The sequence below is a fragment of the Rattus norvegicus genome, chromosome 12, assembly GCF_021556685.1.
Source record: "Rattus norvegicus strain SHRSP/BbbUtx chromosome 12, alternate assembly SHRSP_T2T, whole genome shotgun sequence".
NCBI classification, from domain to species: Eukaryota; Metazoa; Chordata; class Mammalia; order Rodentia; family Muridae; genus Rattus; species Rattus norvegicus.
The window spans coordinates 16,087,713-16,110,130 of NC_141545.1; the positions used below are offsets into that span (position 1 = coordinate 16,087,713).

At 47.2% G+C, this 22,418-nt stretch overlaps 2 protein-coding genes across 3 annotated transcripts; both read left to right on the top strand.

Annotated features, from left to right (window-relative positions):
* Positions 1–2,058: 2,058 nt before the first annotated feature.
* Positions 2,059–10,162, top strand: Zfp394 (zinc finger protein 394). 2 transcript variants are annotated; one of them, NM_145724.2, is given in 3 exon segments: positions 2,059–2,624; positions 5,583–5,706; positions 8,388–10,143. In NM_145724.2, coding segments are annotated over 3 exon segments (1,611 nt in total). In that variant the 5' UTR covers positions 2,059–2,228; the 3' UTR covers positions 9,479–10,143.
* Positions 10,163–14,589: 4,427 nt separating this feature from the next.
* Atp5mf (ATP synthase membrane subunit f) lies at positions 14,590–21,097 on the top strand. The gene is given in 4 exon segments (NM_001271117.1): positions 14,590–14,641; positions 17,908–18,015; positions 20,213–20,329; positions 20,943–21,097. Coding segments are annotated over 4 exon segments (267 nt in total). The 5' UTR covers positions 14,590–14,628; the 3' UTR covers positions 20,972–21,097.
* The last annotated feature ends 1,321 nt before the right edge of the window (positions 21,098–22,418 follow it).

A 22,418-nucleotide genomic window follows, 5' to 3' on the forward strand; every position in this document is an offset into this window, starting at 1 on the left:
TCGGTCCCCAGCTCCGAAAAAAAAAAACAAGAAAACAACAACAACAACAAAAAACAATAAATGCAGCAGAGGGAAAAGATGCCTGTTTTCGTGTCGGCTGGAAAGCTGAAGGATGCGCTGAGAGCATGGCGGCCAGGGACTGGGGAGAAACTACACTTTGAAGATGGGAGTTTTGTTTAAAAACCGTTACCCTAAATTGTAAGTCCCATTTTAAATAGTCTATCCCTCTCTTGTGCTGCATTCATCATTTACCAACCCTTCAAATACCGGCAGTACCAGAGAGCCTGTTCACTCTAAAGAGTCTCACCGAAACAGACAACTATGGAATCGCAATCCCTGCAAATAGTTGAAGACCTAGTTACAGAATTAAGGTCACAACGCTGAGGACAGCGGGAGGGCATCTCTCAAATCCACTATTCGAGCAAGCTGTATTTTGGGGTGCACCCAGGACTGGCTAGCCAGCCATCTCACCCTAAATCACTGCCATGGTTCACAACCTATAGTAACTCTAGTTCTAGGGTATCTGATGCCCTCTTTCTGGCCTCTGTGTGAACTATACACAATGAATTAAAGATATGTTGTTCACACACACACACACACACACACACACACACACACACACACACCCTTCCCGAACGGGGTCTCAGCGTTGTAGACCAGGCTTCCCTAGAATTCACAGAGATCCGCCTGCCTCTACTTTCCAAATTCTGAAATTAAAGGTGTGTGCCACTGCGTGCCTCTTTAAATTTTTTGTTTGTTTTCCGAGGCAGGGTTTCTCTGTGTAGCCCTGGCTGTCGTAGAACTTGTTCTCTAGACCTGCCTTGCCTGGAACTGAGATTTACCTGCCTCTGCCTCCCGAGTGATAAGATTAAAAGGGTGTGCCTCCAGCTCCCCATTCCCGCTTTTCTTTTTAATTTTCTTTTAAACGTGTAGAGTGTCTTGCCTGATTTATGTCTATGTGTCACAAGTGTGCCCAGAAGTCACAAGAAGCCAGAAGAGGGCAGTCGGATTCCTAGAACTAGAGTGTGCTTGCCCCCTGTGGTGTCAGAACTAAATTCTGGTTCTCTGGGTGGGTTTCTGTTTTTTTTTTTTTTTTTAAGATTTATTCATTTATTATATATAAGTACACTGTAGCTGTCTTCAGATACACCAGAAGAGGGCATCGGATCTCTTTACAGATGGTTGTGAGCCACCATGTGGTTGCTGGGAATTGAACTCATGACCTCTGGAAGAGCAGTCGGTGCTCTTAACTGCTGAGCCATCTCTCCAGCCCCTCTGTTTTTGTTTTTAACAAGATTTATTTGTTTTGCCTGTCTGTGGTGGCACAAGCCTTTAAATCCAACACTGGGGAGGCAAAGGCATGCGGATCTCTGTGAGGCCAGTCTAGTTTTCAGAGCTAGTTCCAGGACAGCTAGGACTAAACAAAGAAACCCTGTCTCAAAGAATCAAAAACAATTTTTTTTTTTTTTTTTTTTTTTTTGGAGCTGGGGACCGAACCCAGGGCCTTGCGCTTCCTAGGCAAGCGCTCTACCACTGAGCTAAATCCCCAACCCCCAAAAACAATTTTTAAATAGTTAAAATAAATATATCTAGTTTTACGTTAATTATGGCTGTCTGGCCTGTTTCTCCAGCCCATCTTTTTTTTTTTTAATTTTTTTTTTTTTTCCGGAGCTGGGGACCGAACCCAGGGCCTTGCGCTTCCTAGGCAAGCGCTCTACCACTGAGCTAAATCCTCCAACCCCTCTCCAGCCCATCTTTTATTTATTTATTTTTGGGTTTTTTCAAGACAAACGTTTTTCTGTGTAGGCCCCCCATCTATCTATTTATTTATCATCCATCCTTCCATCCATCCATCCATCCATCCATCCATCCATTATCTATCCAAAAGGACATGGCCTGGGGCCCCTCTAGTGCAATAAGGAAGGTGAACCATCGAGATGCATCTTAGTCCTCCAGGGCGCTTAGAGAGACCTTGCAAAGATGAGGTCTGTTCTGGGGGGGGGGGTCATGACGCACTTCCGGCCCAGTTTGTTTTTTTTCTGTCACTTGTAGAAATAAGAACTAAAAAGATCGTGTGCGCGGATGTGCTGTGTCTGTAGTGACTTTTTCCGGGCCTCTTTTTTGGGAGAAGGTACCAGTCTGCCTCGGTGAGGCAGAAAAAGTCCGTGATGCCATTGGGCTTTGCCCTTCTAGAAAACAAGCTCTAGCTGGACGGTCCAGAGGCTCCAATGGCTGCGGGCTCTGGGGTCGCCCCGCCACCTCTCGGCGTTGGGCTTTGTGCGGTGAAAGTGGAGGAGGACTCTCCCGGGAGTCAGGAGCCCTCCGGTTCCGGAGATTGGCAGAATCCCGAAACTTCTCGAAAACAGTTCAGACAATTGCGCTACCAGGAAGTAGCCGGCCCTGAGGAGGCGCTGAGCCGACTTTGGGAGCTCTGTCGGCGGTGGCTGAGGCCGGAGCTGCGCTCCAAAGAGCAGATCATGGAGCTACTGGTGCTGGAGCAGTTTCTTACCATCCTGCCTCAGGAGCTCCAGGCCTACGTGCGGGACCACTGCCCTGAGAGCGGGGAGGAGGCTGCGGCTTTGGCGCGGACTCTGCAAAGAGCACTGGACGGGGCCTCCCTCCAGGTGAGATTCGAGTGGGCCCTAGGTGGCACCAGAGAGATGGTTTAGTGTTTAAGATCCAGAGTATGAATTCAGTTCTCATCTGTAGCTCAAGGAATCTAATGCCATCTAGGCATCTGCATTCACGTGCACGCGCGCCGAGTCATGATGATTCAGAGAATACACCCTGGTTGTCTACACACACACACACACACACACACACACACACACACACACACACACACACTTTGAGAATGGCCCCTATAGGCCCATATATTTGAATATGTTAAGTCCATAAGAAGTCACCTTGGAAAAATAAACTAATACTCTTAATATTTATTACTGGCTTTGAAATATACTTTGATTTTTTAAAAAGATTTATTTATTTACTAATTATATATAAGTCGCTGTCTTCAGACACACCAGAAGAAGGCATCAGATCTCACTATAGATGGTTGTGAGCCACCATGTGGTTGCTGGAATTTGAACTCAGGACCTCTGGAAGAGCAGTCGGTGCTCTTAACGGCTGAGCCATCTCTTCAGCCCCATATTTTGGTTTTTTTAAAGGCAGAATCTCACTATGTATCCCTATCTAACTTGAACTCATTGTATGGACCAGACTGGCCTTGAACTCACAGAGATCCAGCTTACTTACTGTGCCTCCAAAGTTCAGGGATTAAAGGTGTGGACCACCATTCCTAGCTTATTGAAACAGAGCTTGCACATGCCTTTGGGGATACAATCTACAGTCATTGTCAGTGTGAGAAGTGCAATTTCTTTTCATTTTTGTTCACGTGTGTGAATGTGTGTATGAATATATATCGCATTTGTGGGAGTGCCCGAGGAGCACAGAACAGGACATCAGGTCCCTCTGACTGGAGTCACAGGTTATTGGAAGCTGCCTAACGTGGGTGCTGAGAACTGAACACAGGTCGGTCTTCCGGAGGATCATGAAGCACTCTTAACTTCTGATTCATCTCTCCTACGTGTGAAAAGTTTATCTCAAACTATAGATCCTCCCCACAAAATGCCGTTTTATATTTTAGCCATGTTTTTCCATCTCAGCACTGTGGACATTTGGGCTAATACTTAGTTGTTGGGGGCAGACAGTCAGGCTCTTCAGATTTTGGGATCTCAGATTACATATATATATATATATATATAATAAATCTTTCAAAAACAACAAAAAAAAGACATTATACGTGGCCTTCTAGTGGACTCATAGATTATCTTGAGAATGTATGGATTGGCACCTGCCAATAATAAAATTGATGGCTTAGTCAGGACACTGGGGAGGCAGAAAGGATTCTGAGATAGTGCCAGGTGTGAGAGGTTTCCCCAGGAAGATGTAACAAGATGGACACATTGTACCTCAGCACAGGTAACCAACCTCCAGGCAGAATGTAGATTAGATTAAGCTATGATCTCATCAGAGAAGAGCCTAGCTATACGGCCAGGTATTTGTAAATATATTTTGAGTCTGACTGGAAGCAAGAGCTGGGAGGAAGGGCCAGAGCAACTTCTTTTTTAAAGATTTATTTTATTTATTATATATATAAGTACACTGTAGCTGTCTTCAGATACACCAGAAGAGGGCATCGGATCTCCTTACAGATGGTTGTGAGCCACCATGTGGTTGCTGGGAATTGAACTCATGACCTCTGGAAGAGCAGTCGGGTGCTCTTAACTGCTGAGCCATCTCCCAGCCCGCCAGAGCAACTTCTACAGAGTTAACTTCTCATTCTCACTGCTGTGACAAGAGCAACTTTTTTTTTTTTAAGATTTATTTAATATATATCAGTACTCTGTAGCTGACTTCAGACACACCAGGAGAGGTCATCAGATCCCATTACAGATGCTGGGGTTGCTGGGAACTGAGCTCAGGACCTCTGGAAGAGCAGTCAGTGTTCTTAACCACTGAGCCATCCCTCCAGCCGGCTAAGAACTGACAAGCTGAGGGGAAGGGCTTCTTGAAGAAGAGCTATAGTGTGAGGTCAGGAGGGCGTGGCAGGGGTGTGGCCTTGCTTCAACGTTAGCTGTCAGGAGGTAAATGGTAGTGTTCCCTTGCCACCTTCTCTCTGTTCAGTCAGTCCAGTGCATCAGCCTACCCACGCTTGGTCTGGGTCAAAGCTTTCCTCTACAGTCAAAGCTGTCTGGAAACGCTCACAGGTTTCTCTGGAAGCTTACTTTTGGGCGATTCTAAATCCAGTCAGGCTGACGGTGAGGACTGTGGCAGGTCCCCTTGGTACCCAGTTCTCACAGCATCTGTGTTTTGTCTTGACTCTCTGGCCCTTTTCTTTCTAGACACCGGCTTCCCCTTAGACTAGTGGTGCTTACAGGTGAAAAGCTCTCAGGGAGAACTTTCCCTCGGGATGGAGACCCTCTAACTCCAAAGACCAGACACCACAGGATGCAATCAGCAAGAGGATTTGGTTTATTGTCGGGATACACAGGCACAGGCACCTGCGGGCGCTACAGTCACTCGGGGGACTGGCGCGCCCCACGGAACCAAGGATGGGCTTTTTATAGGATTTTGGGGAGCAGAAGCAAGCATACAGAAGCCGATGCATGGTTACAGGGATATAATTGGTGGATTCTAATATGGCAAGGGTTCAGCCCGGGCGCAAGTTTCCTAGCTACCTTCCTGAAACATAACGGCTGACTCGGCCCCCCAAGGGTTCAGCCCGGGGGGGCAAGTTTCTTAGCTACCTTTTTGGAACATAACGACTGACTCGGCCCCCCACCAGGGTGTGGGACCTCTCCCGGGGCTTTTTTTCATTGTCAGGTGCTCAACCGAAGTCGTCCTGTTGCCAGGCCTTCAACCAAACACATCCTGCTTGGCAGCCGCTGTGTACTCAGTGTTCTAACCTTTCCCTGAACCAGTCATCTTAAGTACAGCCTTGCAAAATGGCGTTACTGCTGCTAAGCTGGGGTCTTTCACAGGGACAACCAGTACTAAATGGAGATCTTATGCTGTTCTAGAGCTTTGCAACTTTCAAGGATGTGGCTGAATCTCTGACCTGGGAAGAGTGGGAGCAGCTGGCTGCAGCTCGGAAGGGTTTCTGCCGAGAGAGCACAAAGGACCCTGGGAGCACAGTTGGCCCTGGTAAGTGCCGTTTTCTGATGGCTTGTCACATGCGCGCTCCCGTTTATTTGGCTTTCAGGATCAGGTCACAGTCCATCACTGAGACAGGCCAAGGCAGGAACCTGAAAGCAGGCCTGCTTGCTGGTCCTCACAGCATTAGAAGGAGGAACCATGAAGGACGCTGCATAGGCTGGCTAGTTTTGGGTTCTGTTGAGGTAAAAGTGAAGAGAAATAGCACGACTGGTCTATTACTGCTCTGCACTTTCTCTTCCGGGCTCCGTCTGACGAGGTGGGTGTGGGGGGGTGTCCAGGAGCCGTTCCACTGTGGCACCTTGCCACACTGCTTTACTTTCACTAGCAGTTCCTTTGGTGGGTTGTTGCCATGCTAGATATACACATCCCAATTCCGTAGCGGGCCTGGTGCGTCCCGCCACTACACCGCCTCTTGAACTCGCCACATGAAAGAACACACCGCACAACAACCTCTGATCCAATTGATAAGATATAATTTGCCTATCTAGACAGCATAAAATCCTGTACACACCAATCCCTTAAAAATAGTCGTGGGGTTGGGGATTTAGCTCAGTGGTAGAGCACTTGCCTAGAAAGCGTAAGGCCCTGGGTTCGGTCCTCAGCTCTGAAAAAAAAGAAAGAAAAAAAAAAAATAGTCGTAACGGGGTTAGGGATTTAGCTCAGTGGTAGAGCGCTTGCCTAGCAAACACAAGGCCCTGGGTTCAGTCCTCAGCTCCGGAAATTAAAAAAAAAAAAAAAAAGAACATTAGCCAAGACCTTAAAAAAAAAAATAGTCGTAACAACCTGTATCTACGTGCAGAGAAGGATCTCAATATCTGCTGCCATGTTCTCCCAGCTCCTCCTCGATCCTGCTCCTCCCTCCCTTCTAAAACCTCTGTTCCCGCCTCCCTTCCTTCCTGTCCAATGACAGTCCTCATTTTATCTTGTCTGCCTTCACTTGCATAGTGACATCAACCTACAGGGTTCTGTTTTGTTTTTGTTTTTTTCAATCTTTTCTCTTTTTTTGGTTCTTTTTTTTTTTTCGGAGCTGGGGTCCGAACTCAGGGCCTTGCGCTTCCTAGGCAAGCGCTCTACCACTGAGCTAAATCCCCAACCCCCGTCAATCTTTTCATCTTTAATTTTATTTGTCTTGCGTGTGTGTACATGTTTGTGTGGAGATCAGAAGGCAAACCTGTGGGAAGAAGTTTTCTCCTACCATGTCGTATCCTGAGGATCCTCAAGCTTAGGCTGGTAGGCTCGCTGTGGGTGCTTTACCGGTGGTCTCTGCCTGCAGCTCTGTCGACCAGCTGTCTTACTCAGTTCAGGACCTTCTTGCTTAAGGATGGTACCTCCCACAATGGGTTAACGTTTTACATCAATTAAGAATCAGATTAACCCCCCACAGAGAGCCTGCAGGCCTGTCTGATCTAGGGAGTGCCTCAGTTGAGGCTCTCCCTTCCTGGGCCTTGTCAGGTTGGCAGTTTTTGCTAAGCAGGATTACTAGCTGGGATCTCTATGATCTATGAGCTAGTTGGCCATTCGCAAACGTGGGTGAAGAGCCTTAGAGTTTCTTCCATGACCTAGGCTGGGTTTTTCTGTTCTCTATTTTATTTTGTGTACATGTGTTTGTTTCTAATAATTTTTGTGGTGTTTTTGAGACAGGGCCTCAGCATAACTCCGGCTGATCTGGAAGTTACTCTGTAACCCAGGCTATTTGAACTCAGAGATCTGCCTGTCTTGGCCCACAGAGTGCTGAGATTAAGGGTGTGTGCCTTTATACCTGGCTTTTAATAATTCTTTAGTTGTTCTTTAATAATTTCATTCATATATATGTATATCATATATACATATATGTGTGTATATATGTGTGTGTGTGTGTATGTGTGTGTGGTGTGTGTGTGTATGTGTGTGTATGTGTGTGTGGTGTGTGTGTGTGTGTGTGGTGTGTGTGTGGTGTATGTGTGTGTGTGTGTGTGTGTGTGTGTGTGTGTGTGTGTGTTAGAATCAACCCCCAATCCTCTCTTTTCTGTTCCTGTTCCCTCTGGTACCCAAGTGTTCCCTCCTACGTTCAAGTTTGGTATTTTGTTTTAATTAGGCTTTGCACGTGCATGAGTGTGGGGTAGTTTCTTAAAGCACAACTTGACAATGGCTGCATCCTTGAAGAAAAAAAAAATCACTCTGGCTCCCCCAGAAGTGATGAATAACCCATAGCTCCTCAGCTAGAGGTGGGATGCCATGTGCCCCTCCCCATCTGTATGTGTTTGTGTGGGTGAACATGCTCATAGTAAAAACCTTCACCCAATCTGACGTTGAACTAGCATTGGAAACTTGCCTTCAGAGGTTGGCATCACCAGCTATGCCCATAATAGCTCACCTGGGATGACTTTCTCATATTAGCCCAGCCCACATTCATGGGATGAAGGCTCTCGGCCTGTTCTGACGTCCTTCCCGAGTCTACCTCAGTGTAGCTGTGCAGTAGGAACAGGGAAGAACGCCTTGGTAGCTGTACGCATAAGTACAGAAGGAAAGCTATTTGTCTGTACAGGCAAAGTGTGCACCTGATGGGCTCAGTTCCACATAGAGTCCAGGGAGGGCACCTAGAGCCAGTTAGAGGCGCTCCCTTCACCAGCATTTCTGTTTCCCTGTCACACAGGGGTGAGGTAACAGCAGCTTTTATTTTCATGTTTCAGGCTTGGAAACCAAAGCTGTGACCACAGACGTGATTCTAAAGCAAGAAATGTCAAAGGAGGCAGAGTCCCAGGCATGGCTACAAGAAGTGTCCCAGGGAAAGGTCCCAGTATTTACCAAATGTGGTGATACCTGGGAGGACTGGGAGGAACGGCTTCCAAAAGCTGCCGAATTGCTGCCGCTCCAGAGTTCTCCTGAAGAGCAAGGACGCACTGCCATCCCGCATCTCCTTGGCGTGTCCAAAGATGAAAGCGATTCTAAAGATAATGAATTTGGGAACAGCGGCAGCTTGGTCCTTGGTCAGCACATCCAGACAGCAGAGGGTCTGGTCACCAATGGTGAATGTGGGGAGGATCACAAACAAGGCTTACATGCGAAATGCCACACGGTGAAGCCTCACAGCTCTGTTGACAATGCTTTGGGGCTTCTTGAGAGCCAGAGGCATTTCCAAGAAGGCAGACCTTATAAGTGTGATAGCTGCGAGAAGAGATTCAGACAGCGCTCAGACCTCTTCAAACACCAGAGGACTCACACAGGTGAGAAACCCTATCAGTGCCAAGAATGTGGGAAAAGCTTCAGTCAGAGTGCTGCCCTGGTGAAACACCAGCGGACACACACAGGTGAGAAGCCATATGCATGCCCAGAATGCGGGGAATGCTTCAGGCAGAGCTCACACCTCAGTCGGCATCAGAGAACCCATGGCAGCGAGAAGTACTGTAAATGTGAGGAGTGTGGGGAGATCTTTCATATCTCCAGCTTATTTAAACATCAGAGACTGCATAAAGGGGAGAGACCACACAAGTGTGAAGTCTGTGAGAAGAGCTTTAAACAGCGCTCAGACCTCTTTAAGCACCAGAGAATCCATACAGGAGAGAAGCCCTACATGTGCTTTGTCTGTGAGAGAAGATTCAGTCAGAGTGCAACCCTCATTAAACACCAGCGAACTCACACTGGAGAAAAACCTTATAAATGTTTTCAATGTGGCGAAAGATTTAGACAGAGTACACACCTTGTCCGACACCAAAGAATCCATCACAATTCAGTCTCTGGGCTTAGGGCGGAGAAGCAACATGGTAACCTCCTGAGCTGGTGACCCTCTGGATGCAAAGAATGGAAATGCCCCATTCGCCTAGCGCACTGACCCATCGAGGGAGAAATTGACCCCTCCACAGCTGCAGTTTATGCGCCAGGTACAACTAGCCCAGTGGCAGAAAACACTGCCACAGCGGCGGACCTGGAACATCGTGACCCCCCCCCCCCCCCCCCGGGCATCGGGGCCCTGGTGTTAGCTATTTATGGTTACACCTTCTACTCAGTGGCCCAGGAACATTTCCTTGATGAGCTGGAAGATGAAGCCAAAGATGCCCGAGCCCGAGCTCTTGAGAGAGAGAGAGAGCATCAGGACCCTAACTGTACGGACCATCCTGAAACTGCTGGAGCCCCCGTACATGTTGAATGATGCCTGGTGGTCTCACAGCATCACTGGCATAGGAACTGTGGACTATGATTGAGCCCAAGAAGCCACAGACTATGCATTTGGCTACTGCCAAGGGGAGATTGCTCACGTCACATGCAGTTTGTACATTTACTCAGCCCCTTTTTATTTCCTTGTTTGAGAGGTATGCACGACCTTGCCTTTCCCCAAACTCTGTGGTTTACCTCTTCACCTCCCAGGGGCCCAACTGTTAAGGGGGAGGGTGTGGCCTAACTGCAGAGTTGGAACCAAAGTGGGAAAGATAGGGTCAAGTAAAGAGTAATAAAATGAAAAAAAAAAAAATTCAGTCTCTTAGCTCTCATATGTCTCTGCATGACTCATGTGGTTTTTGCTGTTGCTACTGTTGAGAAAAGGTCTCACTGTGTAGTCCTGGCTATCTGGCTGTAGCTATGTAGACCAGGCTGGCCACAAACTCAAGTGATCAACCTACCTCTGGCTTTACCTCCTATATGTTGAGATTAAAGGTGTCCACCACCTTGCCCAACATGACTCTCGTTGTGATTGTTCAATTGTTTCTTTATCTTGAAGGTGCATTATCATTTGGGATAGCTCAGTCAGTCACAGATTTCCTTAGGGTTCACACACAAGACAGTAGGTCTCATTTGAACCTTTCTGTTTGGTTGGTTTTTTGAGACAGAATCTCATTAGGTTGCTCTGGCTCTCCTAGAACACTATGTAGACCAGGCCTATAACTTGGAGATGTGATTCCTGAGTGCTGAGATTAAAGGCATGCATCATCACTGCCCAGCTTGATTTGAACCTTAGTACATACTTTTATAAAGAATTTCATTACACCTTTGGTCCCTGCACTTGGGAGGCAGAGGCAGGAAAGTCAGCTTGGTCTACAAAAGGGATTCCAGGACAGCCAGGTCTATACACAGAAACTCTGAAAAAAGCTTTTCATGGTACAAGAGAGAAAAGGCACTTGCCATGCAAGCCTGGAACCCTGAGTTTGATCCCTGGGACCCATGTAAAGGACAAAAGAAACTGACTCCTCAAAGATGGCCTCTGATCTCCACATGTACATTCTCATACACATCAAGCACACATTCACACAGTAATAATTTTTTTCATTTATTTACTGGGGTACACACACACCGTAGTGTGTATGCCACAGGACAACTTAAAGAAGTTGGTTCTCGGGGTTGGGGATTTGGCTCAGTGGTAGAACGCTTGCCTAGCAAGCACAAGGCCCTGGGTTCGGTGCCCAGCTCCGAAAAAAAGAAAAGAAAAAAAGAAAAAAAAGAAGTTGGTTCTCTTCTAACAACCTGTAGATTCCAGGGGTGACCTTAGATCATTAGGCTTGGCAGCAATGTCTTTAGTCATGGCCCAATAGTGTTTTCGAGATACACACACACACACTCTGCAGAGGAGAAGGAAGGAGTGGTGTAGGGAGCTTTCCAAAAGATGAAGTGGGGCCATCTGAGATGTCTAATGAGAAGGGTTAAAGGGCAGGAGTGATCGATGGCCCAGCAGTTAAGATGATAAAAACTGCTCTTGCAGAGAACCCAAGTTTGAGCCTCAGCACCATATCACTGTATGGATCTCTAACTATTATCCTTCTCTGAGACTTCTCATGAGATGGAAGGAAGTGCTCCAGGAGGACATCCTTGGGGTCTTCAAAAGGAGAAGACTGCAGACAGAAGCATTTGAATCCCATGGCATCAGGGTAAAGGATGTGGTTCAGTGGATAGTGCTGTTTGCCACCACGTCAGACAACCTACAGGGGAGAACTGATACCCAAAAGGTTTCCTCTACCTCATACATGCTATGCCACATACATAACCTCACTCCCCCACAAAATATTCTGTAAAATGTCCCAAGGCCTGGGGCATAACTCCACTTTGCTTTCAAGCTTTATTATTGGTGTGGCCCCTAGGGCTGAAAGATGTCACTGTGTATACTGAGATCGATGCAGTGGTCTCTGGGCCTTGAACCTCCAGAAAAGCTCATGAGAGTCTGAGCTACAGTTCAGTGCTAGAACCTTTGCCTCCCATGCACAAGGCTCCAGGTCCAATGCTTCCAGCATCTCAACAAAACAAAAAGAAGATTGTTATATGACTTTTTGTTTCAAAGAATATGACTTTTTGTTTCAAAGACTCTAGTCCAGGCTGGCCTCTAACTCACTTTATAACCCAGGCTGGTTTTAAACTCATGTGATCCTCCTGCCTAATGCTCTCAAGTCCTGAGATTATTGCAGTATACCACTCTTCCAGCTTTCCCATGAGACTAAGCATGTAAGTGGCTGGAAAGAAGCCTATAATTGGGTTAGCAACAACTCTAAACATAATCGATTTATCCTTCTCATGAACACAAAGCAGTAGATAAACGGAACCCTTGAAGAAGACTCCTCTCTTGCTTCCCTTGTGCCCCATGACAGAGTTTCTTTGTGTAGCCCTGGCTGGCCTGGAACTCATTCTGTTGATCAGGCTGACCTTGAACAGAGATCCACCTGCCTTTGGCTGCCAAGTGCTGTTATCAAAGGCCTGTGACACCACTGTCCCCTTCTCTCTTGCTCATTAAGATCCTCAAAAGTCGGGGCTGGAGAGATGGCTCAGCGGCTAAGAGCTCTGACTGCTCTCCCAGAGGTCCTGAGTTCAATTCCCAGCAACCACATGGTGGCTCACAACCATCTCTAATGAGATTAGATGCCTTCTTCTGGTGTGTCTGAAGATAGCTACAGTGTGCTCATATACATAAAATAAAAAAAAAACTTAAAATCCTAAAAATTCAAAAACATTCAGAACTGAACCCCTGATGCTGGCTCTACACTCAACTCTAAATACAGGCAGACTCAAAAGTTCTGAACTGAAGCAGGATTTGGTAACAAACACTGTAATCCTAGCACGTGGGACCTTGACATAAGAAGTGTTGGGCTGGTGTAGATCTTTGGTCCAAGATAGAATCATTTAAGATCCTAAGATGATGACCCACGTAGGACCACCTAGCCCCTCAAGGAAATGGTAACTGAACAGTCTACACTTCTCAGAAGTCTGCTGGCCCCTTATCTCATCAGAACTGTTTGACTGCAGCCTCCTTCTATATTAATGGCTAGAGTGCCCTGCACCCCACCCTGCAAGTAAATTTTGCATACTGTACTTCCTTTTGCTTGGAACAATTCCCTTTTCTCTAAGGCTTTCCCACCAAACTCTAAAAAGCAGTCCAGATATCCAGAAATGAGCTCAACCTGGACTATAGTAGGATTTTTGGTGCTTAGATAAAATCAGCATTCCTCAAGAATTTGTGAAGCCTAGTTCTCCTCTGTCCAAAGGACTCATTTTCCTTACCTTTGGCTAAAGAGACATATGGCTACCTGTGGCATTTACCAGCATATCAAAATGTGTGCTGGCCTCCAGTCTCTCAATATTACAAATGCATGTGTGAGTGTGTGCGCGGGCGCGTGTGTGTGCATGTGTGTAACAGTTCACACTTCAGAGTCCATGATGTAGTATCCTGGCTCTTTTAATCTACTCTATGTTTCTCCCTTCAGCTCCTGTCCCCCTCCCCCCAGCTAGTCATTCTCCTTATAACCTTGCTGTACACACACACACACACACACACACACACACACACACACACTCAACCCCCTCCCATTCGCTTACACTTGGTTTGCCCTGACCATGTCCTGTCAGATGCCCGTGTTCAGTCTACTTCTCTGTCTGCTCTAGACTCTTCCAGACGCCTCTGGCTGTTCTCTCCCCCTCCCTCTCATATCTACAATAAACATCCCTTCCCCCACCCCACCCCCTTTATGGTGGCCAGAGAGAGATGGCTCGTTGGTTAAGAGCACTTGCTGCTCTTCCAGAGGACCCAGGTTTGAGTCCCACAACTCACATTAGGAGTTCCCAACTGTGTCTAACTTCAGCACCAGGGAATTCAATGCCCTCTTTGACCTCAATGGGCCCTGTATAAATGAGTTACACAGACAAACATGTAGGCAGAACCATATACGTAAAAAAATAATTAAAAAAACCCCTTCACCTTAATTATACCATGGAGTGGTCATCTCAGTTTATACAGGCAGTGTACACATGTAATTCCAATATTTGAGTTGCCACTGTTGAAAGTTTGAGGCCAACCAGAACATATACTTATTTCCAGGCTAGACTGTCTCTGTTATTGCATACAGTCTTGCTGTATTTCAGGCCCAAAGTTGGGAATTAGTGGCAAGATAATGCCTGTAGCTAAATAGTAGCCCGACTTTGGCGCTAACATGCCTTAAATCTAAAACTTCTGATTTGGGGTAAAAACAAAAAACAAAGCAAAACAAAAAACAAAACAAAAAACTACCTAGACGAGCTTTAGAAAAGATCCGTTTAAGCAGTGTCAGCTGTGGAGGTGTTTTCAATCATCATGGAAACCACTTAAGCATCCTGAGTGGAACTTCAGAGGGATTTGGGGTCAGAGCACAGAGACTAGAGGGTAAAAGGAATTGGGCAGGGTTAAAAAATTTTTCCCGTATTCAAGGCTTCTCTGATTTTCTTCTTTCTTTTCAGCATATTCCAGGACTGAGTCACACCCCTAACCCTTACCCCTCTCATTTCTCATAACAGATCCAAAAGCAAAAAACAAAAAGCCAGAAGGCCCCTTTTCTAATTTGTCCTTTTCTTCCGCCAGGGACAGGTCCCAAATGTTCAAGTGGCGACGTACTTCCCATGAGTCTCTGCTCCCAGCCCCCTCAGGGGTGCGGCGCCCTTCCCAGCAGCCTTTGCGCGCGGCCGAATTTCTGCGGACAACAGGACTTCAAGATGGCGTCTATCGGTAAGTCCTCGGCTCTTACCTGGCCATGGGGTTGGAAGCCCGATTTGGGCAGAGGCTCCAGGGCCACAGTAGGGTGAGAAGGAAGCGCGGGAACTCTTGCTCTTCACCCGGGGACTTCACTGCCACCTTCCCGGAAGCGCGCTGGACACTTACTATAAGGTCCTGTGTTATCTGCCCTCGTCCGTACACTCTGCAGCGAATTTCTGCTTTGCTTCGCCTGGTCTGGCGGTGGAAGACCCAGTCAGCATGGGAAGGCTTCTATGGGCCTGAACATGCGTTGCCAGGAACCATTGGTCTGCCTCTCCACGTAGGACGAAGCTGCTGCTTTTTCCTCCTGCGCGACAAACACAGGCAGGGGCATTTGAACCTTTACCCATGGTAGCGTTTGTCCTTCCTGGAGATGATGTTCAGATTAAGGTACAGAACTAGCGAGTGCCTAGAATGGTTCCTAACACCACATTATGTTAACGTACGCCAATTGATTGTGCTTACTGAGGTGAAGTGACGTGTTCAAGGTCACCAGTCCTGAGAGAGCCTAGCCTGGGATTCAGACCTGGGTTGGCGGGACTCATGGTAAATGAGATTACCTTCCAGAGATGTCCTTGTGACAGACAAGTAGATGTTCCCTTAACACATAAGAGCAAATCTCTACACTCATTCATTGTGCACTGTTGGGATTACATGTTATTATTGTTTTTGTTATGTGTATCACGTGTGTCTAGGTATGACCTAGAATTCTGGAGCTTGTGTCCAGGTTCGAGGACAACTTCAAGGAACTCCAGTAGTCGGGCTAACTATTGCACGGTTGTCTGCCTCCTCCTTTTGAGACAGGGTTTCCCCCATGTAACCCAGACTGGGCGTAAACTTGCAGCCACAGTCGTCCCATATTAGCCTCTATCTGAGTGCTAGGATTACAGGCCTTTGCCACCATACTTAGCTTGTTTCAGTATTCTTTTTTTTTTTTTAAAGATTTATTTAATTTATATGCGTACACTGTCACTGTTTTCAGACACACCAGAAGAAGGCATCAGATCCCATTACAGATGGTTGTGAGCCACCATGTGGTTGCTGGGAATTGAACTCAGGACCTCTGGAAGAGCAGTCGGTGCTCTTAACTGCTGAGCCATCTCTCCAGCCCTGTTTCAGTGTTCTTTATCTCAGCCTGGGAAGGTGAAGGGGTGGGGTGTCTAAAAACGGAGTGTGAAGAAGCTGGGCCTTTTTGGTTCTTGGTTTTGCAAGATACGATTTTTTTGTATAGCTCTGGCTGTCCTGAAACTCATCTGTAGATCCACCTGCTTCTGCCTCCTAAGTGCTGGCATTAAAGGCGCGTGCCATCATGCCCAGCTTGAAATTTGCAATTTTATTTAAGTAGAGGGTTAGTGTGAAGAGACCTTTGAACAAAAGACTAAAGAGTTTAGAACATGGGCTAGCTGGAACAGAGGTTAAGAGCACCGACTGCTCTTCCAGAGGTCCTGAGTTCAATTCCCAGCAACCACATGGTGGCTCACAACCATCTGTAATGGGATCTGATGCCCTCTTCTGGTGTGTCTGAAGACAGCGACAGTGTACTCATATATAATAGATGAATAAATCTTTTTTTAAAAAGGGGGGGGGTTAGGGATTTAGCTCAGTGGTAGAGCTAGCAAGCGCAAGGCCCTGGATTTGGTCCCCAGCTCCGAAAAAAAGAAAAAAAAAAAGAGTTTAGAACACTTCGCTAGCTGGGGATGTTAATGTATGCCTGTCATCCTAGCAGTTGGAAAGCTGAAGCAGGAGAATTGCCATGAGTTTAAGGGTACTGTATAGCAATGCTCTATCTCAAAAAACCAACCGACTAGGAAGCGCAAGGCCCTGGGTTCGGTCCCCAGCTCCGAAAAAAAGAACCAAAAAAAAAAAAAAAAAAAAAAAAACCAACCGACAAAAAGATAATTCAGTTCAAGAAAGATACTGTCTGTGTGTGCGTGCGTGCGTGCGTGCGTGCGTGCGTGCGTGGGAATTGAACCTGGATCCTCTGGAAGAATAGTCAGTGCTCTTAACTGCTGAACCATCTCTCCAACTTCATAAGAATAAGTCTTGAAAAGAAATTATTTACTTTTTTTGGAGACAGGGTCTTTCTATATAGCCTAGTCTGTCCTGGAACTCACTATGTAGACCAGGCTGGCCTTGAATCCATAGAGATCTGCCTGACTCTTTCTCCAAAATGCTGAGATCATAAAATACACGCACCACCATGCTCGGATCTTTAAAAATAGTTGTTGTTGTTGCTGTTACAGAATTTTGTGTGTGAAAGCATATGCAAGCCACAGTGTGCATGTGGACATAGAGAACAAATTGTGGAGATCAGTTCTTCCACATACCCTAGGGCAACCCCTACAGACCTGCCCTGAGATGGACTTTCAGAACAAGGAGACAGGTTGAGGTTTGCCTTGTTTCCTTCCTGTGTATGGGTTCCTCTCACCACAGGCTAATCATTACAACTGTGTGATGGCTAAACGATACCGTGGGGCTGGCGAGCTGCCTCGTTGTTTAACAACACTCGTTGCTCTTGCAGAGAACCTGAGTTTGGTTCCCAGCACCTATGTAACTTGGCTCACAGCCGCTTGTAACTCCAGCTCCAGGGACCTGATACATTTGTCCTTCTGGGGCACCTGTACTCACACGTGCATCAGCACACAGACAGGTACACATGGTTAAAAATCTTTAAATGAGTGAGGCAAACGTTAGGTTTTTTGTTTTTTTGTTTTTTTGTTTTTTTTTGAGGTAGAAGTTTGTTTGTTGTCCACCCTTTGACATCTCGGTCATTTTGTCTGCCTCTCCTGAGAATGAGGACTACAGGTGTGTGCCGCCGTGCTTGACCTCAGTCTTAGCTTTATGGTGTCCTGGGCTGCTCCATTTTATTCTCTCCCGAGGTCCTTCGTTTTCTTCTTTACAGTCATTCTCACCAAGCCATTAGACGTTGCTCATTTAGGAAGCTCTTTTTCTTTTTTTTTTTTTGGTTCTTTTTTTCAGAGCTGGGGACCGAACCCAGGGCCTTGCGCTTCCTAGGCAAGCGCTCTGCCACTGAGCCAAATCCCCAACCCCGCTCTTTTTCTTTTTTAAACTTTACTTTTTATGTGTATGTGTGCTTTAATGTGTTATATTTGTGCACAAAGTGGTTCACGTGGGGCATCCGTGTACTTCAGCTTGCTTCAACAGTTGCCGTGGTGACATGGGAGAAGTGCTTTGTTACTGTAGGATTATCCCGTGGTTTCGTTTTGTTTTTCTTTCAGTGCCATTGAAGGAGAAGAAGCTCATGGAGGTTAAACTTAGAGAGCTGCCAAGCTGGATATTGATGCGGGATTTCACCCCCAGTGGTATTGCAGGAGCCTTTCGGAGAGGTCAGTGTCTCATGGGCAAGAAGCTGAAAGCCTGTCTTAATCTGTCTGAGATTTGATGGTCTTCTGAAGAGGTCCATGATGGTGGTTCATTCCTCAAGTTTTGTATTTGCCTATCAAAAGCTGACCATGTGGGCAAGGGAAATGGCTCAGCTGGTAATGTGGACTTATGTTTGGGTTTCCAGTGCCCATGTAAAAAGCAGTGTGGGCTTGTAGTCCTAACGCTGAGAGGCAGACATAGGAGGATCCCAGGAGCTCCCTGGGTGCTGTTTAATTTGTCAGCTCCAAGTCTGGTGAGCAGCTTTGTGTCTCAGAACCTGGTGGAGAGATGGGAAGCTTCTGATGTTGACCTCTGGCCTCCACACACTTTGCTCTCACAGCTGTGAATGTGATAGTGCTCATACCATGGGCAGGCACGCATGAAAACAGCAAAGGTGAGCTCTGAGACCTTTTGGCTTAGGAAATGTTTTGCAGTGTTTTGAGGTTATAAGGCTCAAGCTGGCCTTGCATTTCCTTCAGCCTGCCTCAGCCTCCCAAGTAACGGTGCCACCATGCCCAGCTCAAAGAAACTCCGCTGCTGTGGACCAGTGCTTCTGTTTTAGAGGAAACAGAAAACCAGGGCTGGTTCCACACAGCTGTACTAGGAAGCTGGAAGCTCGGAGGTCTGGAAGTCAGGGTCACCTTCAGCTGTTACCACATTTGTTGGCCTGGGAAACCCAAGACTCTTGTCTTAAAAAAAAAAAAAAATGCAAACTAAGAGACTTCTTTGAGAAGAGAATGAGTTTGAATAGTGGTGGTCCCAGCCTGTACTGTGCTCGTCCCTCAGGCACTGGTCAGACCATCCAATGGCCTTGGCCTCCTCAGCGTCCCCCATTTTCCTAATCTGGCCACCGTGTGCTACTCTTGTGACTTGGCCAGGCTGAGGCTTTCCTTCTGGTTCTGCCCCTGGAATATTCTGCCCTCGCCCCCATGTCTATCACAGCTCTCCAGGAAACCTGCATGGCCTGTGCTTGTAGCTCCCCGCAGGCAGCCCTTGCTGTTGTAACGTTGAATACCTAGCAGATCATCCCACTTTTGTTATTGTTGCTTTTGTTGTGTTGTCGGGGTCTCACTATATAGCCATGGCTGGCATAAACCTTGTACACCAGACTGGCCTGACCTCAAGAGAAGCCCCTGCCTTTGCTTCTGAGGTGCCTGAGACAGTCTCAGATAGGCAGGCCTCGAATTCAGAATGTTGCTGAGGAGAGCCTTGAACTTGTGATCCTTTTGCCTCCACCTACAATGCATATCTCACCGGACTCATTTATTTTCACTAGAGTTTGCTTGTGTGCTCTCTGGTGAGTGCACCTGACTGCATCTATTAACCCAACCCCTGACGTTTAAGGCATTCGGTGCTGTCCACAGTGTAGTACAATCAGTTTAAGTTTATCTCTGACTAGCGTGCAAATAAATAAAACTCAGACTATGGTTATTTTATTTTATTTGACCTTGACAGTTACTGGGGGCAACCCCTGATCTACTCTTCTGATTCTTTTAACCTCCCCAGCCATGTATCCCAGGTACTTGCTGTTTCCCCAGGCTATGTGCTCAGTCATCTTCCCTCATGGCAGCTTTCTCTCTCCTCTTGTTGGTCCACCTCCTCTTCTCAGCTCTCTCCCCAAACCAGGTCACTCCAAACCCACCTCTCATCCCTCCGGTAATTGGTTGTAGCCAATTTTATTTAACCAATAGTTTTAAGCACACACACACACACACACACACACACACACACACACACACGCACAGCTTGTAAACATGAGAAGTCACTTGTGTGACCTTCTGGACATAGAATTTAGCATTACAGTGCATAGCAACAAACCAAGCCTAACAATGAAGGCTTAGCCAACTAGCCGGCTACAGTGAAGTGGCCCTGACTGGGGCCTGGAATCTGGGCACAATTAAAGTAAGAGGGTTCCTAGGCTGGAGGTGGAGATAAATCAGAGCTTAGACTCACAACCTGAGCCACATCCACACGATTAAAGCCAAAGGCAGGTGCCCTGTTAAATGGGCGTAAGAGCTGGGGCTAGCCTTGGGTTACAGAGACAGAACCTCATAGGGTATTTGTGTTTTCCAACGTCACCAATAAAGTGTAGCCCACGGATCCATCCGACCCTGTGCTGTCTGTATTGTTGGTAGTGAGTGAACACCTCCTCTCTTGCAGGCTATGACCGGTATTACAACAAGTACATCAACGTTCGGAAAGGCAGCATCTCAGGGATTAACATGGTGCTGGCAGCCTATGTGGTTTTCAGCTACTGCATTTCTTACAAGGAACTCAGTAAGTACTCCGGCATGACCTGGCTTCCTCTGTTAGGCACGGCAGCCCGCCTTGTTAGCAGTGGAGCTTCAGGATGCTTCCTACCTGTTCATTCTCCCACCTGAGAGGAACTTACAGTAATGTGCTACACAGGAGACAGCTTTAAGTGAGGAGCCGATTAGGCTGAAGTTTAGTGATTGATTGGGAAGCCTGATGTAAAAAGATGAAAACTGGCTTACTCTCCTAATAGCTAATGTGAGGAGGACAGTAGGTTGAGTGCATGATCCAGGGGCTATACATTTCTGGCAAAGCAGTTGTCCCTCAGTCACGGACCTGGGCTGCTGATACCCGAGGGAAGACTGGATGGGAACATAAGCCTGTCTGACTGGGCTTCACGGCTGTTCTCACAGCACCAGCATGCCAGTCTCATTTGGACCTGGGCAACACTCGTTGTTGCAGAGCTGTAATGGATGCCTGTGTCACTGTTTGACACGGGAAGAAATTGGCCAGGTGGCAGGTCCTAACCTGCCTGGAAGAACATTACAGGAAGGATTGAGAGGATGGTGGTCTGTCGCCACCACTCCTCTGTGCTTTCACTGGATACCTGGTAAGAGACTGTTTTTCCTATCTCTAGAACACGAACGGCGACGCAAGTACCACTGAAGAGGGGTCACTGTGGAGAACACTGCATGGCCGAGTGTAACCGCCTGGCCCGCTCCGATCTGCTTAACCTTCACACCCCAACCAAGAACTAGTGTCCAATAAAAGGTGACGGGACTGGTTCACGTACTGCTTGGTGGTGTCATTGATCTGACTTGTCCAGATAGTCCAGTTTAGCTCACGAAACCTGTGGGTTCTGTACACCATGGTGCTTGGGACTGTGACCCAGCTCAGTGTGGGGTAGCATATTATCTGGGGTCTCCAACTATCTAGAGGCTGCCTCTACCGTAAGCATTGTGCCCGTTAGAGGAGCTGTGGCTGCTAGTTGGCTGATAGAGTTTGAAGCATAGGCCACTGCTACTTTGCTCTGGCTGTTCTGAAATTGACTATATAGACCTGCCTGCCTCTGCTTCCTTTTTTTTCTTTTTCTTTTTTTTTTTTTTCAGAGCTGGGGACCGAACCCAGGGCCTTGCACTTGCTAAGCAAGCGCTCTACCACTGAGCTAAATCCCCAACCCCTGCCTCTGCTTCCTAAGTGCTGGGAATTAAAAGCATGTGCCATCACAGCTGGCTCTTATGGGTATTTTGCCTGTATGCATGTGCACCACGTGTGTGCCCACAGATGAGAAAAGATTGTCAAATCCCTTTGAACTGGAGTCACCATATGAGCTGCCATGTGGGTGCTGGGAATAGAACCCAGGTACTCTGAAGAGCAGCCAGTGCTCTTAATTACGTGTATGGGTGTTTGCCTGGGTCACTTGTGTTCTCGGTACTACAGAGGCCGGAAGAGGGTGTAAGTACCCTGGAACTGGAGCTGTAGATGGTTATGGGCACTAGAATCGAACTAGGGCCCCTGGAAAAGCAGCCAGTGCTCCTAACTGAGCCATTGCTCCAGCTCACTCCATCCGGGACATTTTAAAAAGGCTGAGGATTTGGGGTTGGCCTTTCTGCATGAGGTCCACCCGCCACTGGTAAAATGGCTAGAGTTAAACCTAGTGAGTGAATAAGTGCTGGCCTACCTGAGGCAAGCTGTGGCTGTCCCTGCAGCACTCTCCATTCCTGACTTCAAGATGTAAGGCCAAGCTACCAGTTGCTTATGGGAGTGGGGGTCCCCAAAACCAATGGCACTAAGACACGGAAGGACCCTGCCCCAGTTAATCTGACTGGTAAACAAAGATGCCAGTAGCTGGGGTAGAGAGACATAGGTAGGGGTTAGGCTTCTGGGGCTTGGGACCAAGAGGGCCACCATGCCCTGGGAGAGTGCAGGGGGGATAACCAGAACAGCCATGTAAAAAGGCCAAGAGCAGCCGGGGCTGAACGTTGAAATTAGTAATAATGGGGTTACAATAGAAAGTAGATTCTAATGACATGGAGGCTAGGCAGAATAGTCTAAGGTAGAAGTAACCCTGCTCCAGGATTTATTAAAAATAGTTTATACAGCAGGAGAGAGG